Consider the following 2,758-nt stretch of genomic DNA (forward strand, 5'->3'; position numbering starts at 1 on the left):
CCAACACCAGCACCACCAAAGAGACCCATCTTACCACCCTTGGTGTATGGTGCTAACAGGTCTACAACCTATGATGAAAGATGAAGTATGATTAGCCTCATACTACTAAGTTGAATTACCTTAATACCTGTATACAACTGTCTAGCAACAGTATCCATCTCAGAGAACGTAGGAGCTGGTCTATGAATAGGCCATCTGCAATAACAAGAATAAGAGATATCTACCATCATATGCACTACTACGCATAGAGTATTACCTGGTATTGCACTCAATAGGACCCAATTCATCGATAGGTTCACCTATCACATTCATAATACCTAAAAGCATACATACAAAAAGGAACACCTATGGAGTAGTCATTTACGTCCAAGTGTCCCTTGACCAACAGGGACTGATATAGGAGCACCAGTATCCACCACCTTTTGACCACGTATGAGGCCATCTGTACCATCCATAGCAATAGTACGGACCTATTAAGGCATTGTAAAGAGCATCTAACAGTAACAAACATATTAACCGTATTCTCTCCAAGATGTTGAGCAACCTCAAGGACCAGTCTATGCTCAAAACCTTGGACCTCAAGAGAATTCAATACAGGTGGCAATCTACCAGATGCGAAGTGGACATCAACAACAGCACCGATAACCTGAGGAAGGTTATAGGAGATAGTAGTAATAGTAACCACCTACCTGAGATATCTTCCCTTCATGACCTGGCTGGGATACCTCTGCCATATGAGCATTACTACCAGCAACACCAGCTGCAGCAGAAGCAAAACCCAGCACAGTCCCTGAGGATGTTGTTAAGATGAGGTCGGAGGGCAACATAGACCAGTCGTTACAGAGCAGGGTATCACACTTACTTGAATGGTTCGTAGGGGGTCGCTTCACGTGCTTTAACGATCGAACTAATAGATTAGACATCCTCCTCTACTGCGAAGAAGACGATGTTAGAAAAGTAATGAAATATTGAGGAAATGCAAGATCTACAAGAATAGCAAGATGGACTCCCCTCCCCACTGCCCGACTGCCGCCACAGCTGCATATGGTCGTATCACTTCTCATAGGCCAAGGTAGGCGGCATCTACAAGACCATATATCATCATATCATCCTTTAGTAGCAGTACGGCTTAGTCGAGATGAGTATACCTCGGTCACTACAACTCCTGTTACCCAATCGGGTATTGATGGCTATTACCATTGGGATCAGATATTACACTTAGATGATGTACTACTACCGTACTACTGGGTTACACTGGAGATAGTGGCATATGACTCGATGAGAGTGTTAGGTAAAGGGAAAGTCAAAGTGGTAGGGTATGAGGAGGAGTACTGTGTTGAGGTACCCCCTTGGGGTTATATTACTATCCTTAATCACACTATGGAAGAAGAATCATGTGTTACTCGAAGACATGATTCATATAAACTAGTTCATAAAGTGACCATGGACTCGAGGATAGTTCCAGTATATTCCAATACAAGGATGCACTACAAGACCCGTAGTACGGTACAAGTTGTTTACCTCCTTAGTCAACTTATAGATGAGCTCACACGGGTACATAATGAGATCATTACAACTGCTCTAATGGTACGACGATCATCGGAGGAGCAGCCTTCAAGTGGGATAAGAGTAAGAGAGGACGAGATGACTAGTAGTCTACCACCAACACCACCACTTTTAAATGTGACTTTGCTTCAAAAGCATCCTCCTCCTGACAGTTCCTCCATATCTGACGGCCTCTATATCCGTTTTGAAGTGTTAGATAATCATGACAGAGTCATTACAGCAGCAAACTTATCGTACTCTGGTCAAACTGTCGTCCTATCCCTCCCTTGTACATATGATGCATATCGTTGTTGGGTAAGGTTTGGTATTGCTGTTGGACATACGCTAGTGGACTCATGTGGAGCCCCTATGGACTTGAATCGAATCTTCTTACAAGGGAGTGGTATAGTCCGATTCGCAACATCATCTTATTTTGTTAAGTTGAAGGTGGTGATGATGATCATACCTTAGACTTCATACTCTTCCCAGTCTTGCAGTCAACTCTAATCGTCTTGTTTATATATAATCATTCATCCCACGAGGTATTCCCAGCTACTCTTGAGCATATTAGAGAACTGATGATGTGGAGGAGGACATTCACAGCATCATCACAGACTTGACCATATTTCAGCTTAGATGGCATGCAACTTCTTCTGTGTTTAGTTATCATAGAGGATCCACAACAAACAGGATCATCATAGAACTGTGGTGAGGTTGGGGCCTGAGAACAACAACAGCTACAGGGTACTACTACCTCCTGTATGAATACCGTAACATATCTCCATCGGCCACGACGGCGGCAAGACACAAGTTGTATGATGATAATCTCTCAAGTGGTTATGGTGATATAGTCGTTCGTCACACTACAGAAGGGCTACAGCTAGAAGTACACATCTTGCAGCTAAGCTCTCTGAGTGTAAATTCCCGAGTCTGACCTCCTCCTTTTTACAATCTAGATGGGTAGTAGAAGATGTATTGTGTTACTTATAGAGTTAGTAGTGATAGATAACTTTACCACCATTGCTCGGTTGTATATACGACAATGGGAACATTGCTCCTCTACTATAGACAACAATCTACTCGTGGCATTACATCTGGGGCTATCAAGGATAGTATACACTCTATAACATCATCGTCATAATCACGATCAAAGCAGAAGGAGTCTGTAGTAGATTAGCATATGAGAGGTCGAGTGGTAGGGTTGATATCGATA

The 2,758-nt window shown here is 42.9% G+C and overlaps 1 protein-coding gene across 1 annotated transcript; it reads right to left on the reverse strand.

Annotated features, from left to right (window-relative positions):
- Positions 1 to 7: 7 nt before the first annotated feature.
- On the reverse strand, positions 8 to 734 carry Pmar_PMAR021594 (conserved hypothetical protein; the record flags this gene model as incomplete). The annotated part of the gene is made up of 6 exons (XM_002784463.1): positions 8 to 68; positions 120 to 195; positions 257 to 317; positions 365 to 470; positions 518 to 646; positions 690 to 734. Coding segments are annotated over 6 exons (478 nt in total), but the record flags the coding sequence as incomplete, so codon positions are not given.
- Between the last annotated feature and the right edge of the window lie 2,024 nt (positions 735 to 2,758).

This window comes from Perkinsus marinus, assembly GCF_000006405.1.
Source record: "Perkinsus marinus ATCC 50983 genomic scaffold scf_1104296935230, whole genome shotgun sequence".
In the NCBI taxonomy this organism is placed as follows: domain Eukaryota; phylum Perkinsozoa; order Perkinsida; family Perkinsidae; genus Perkinsus; species Perkinsus marinus.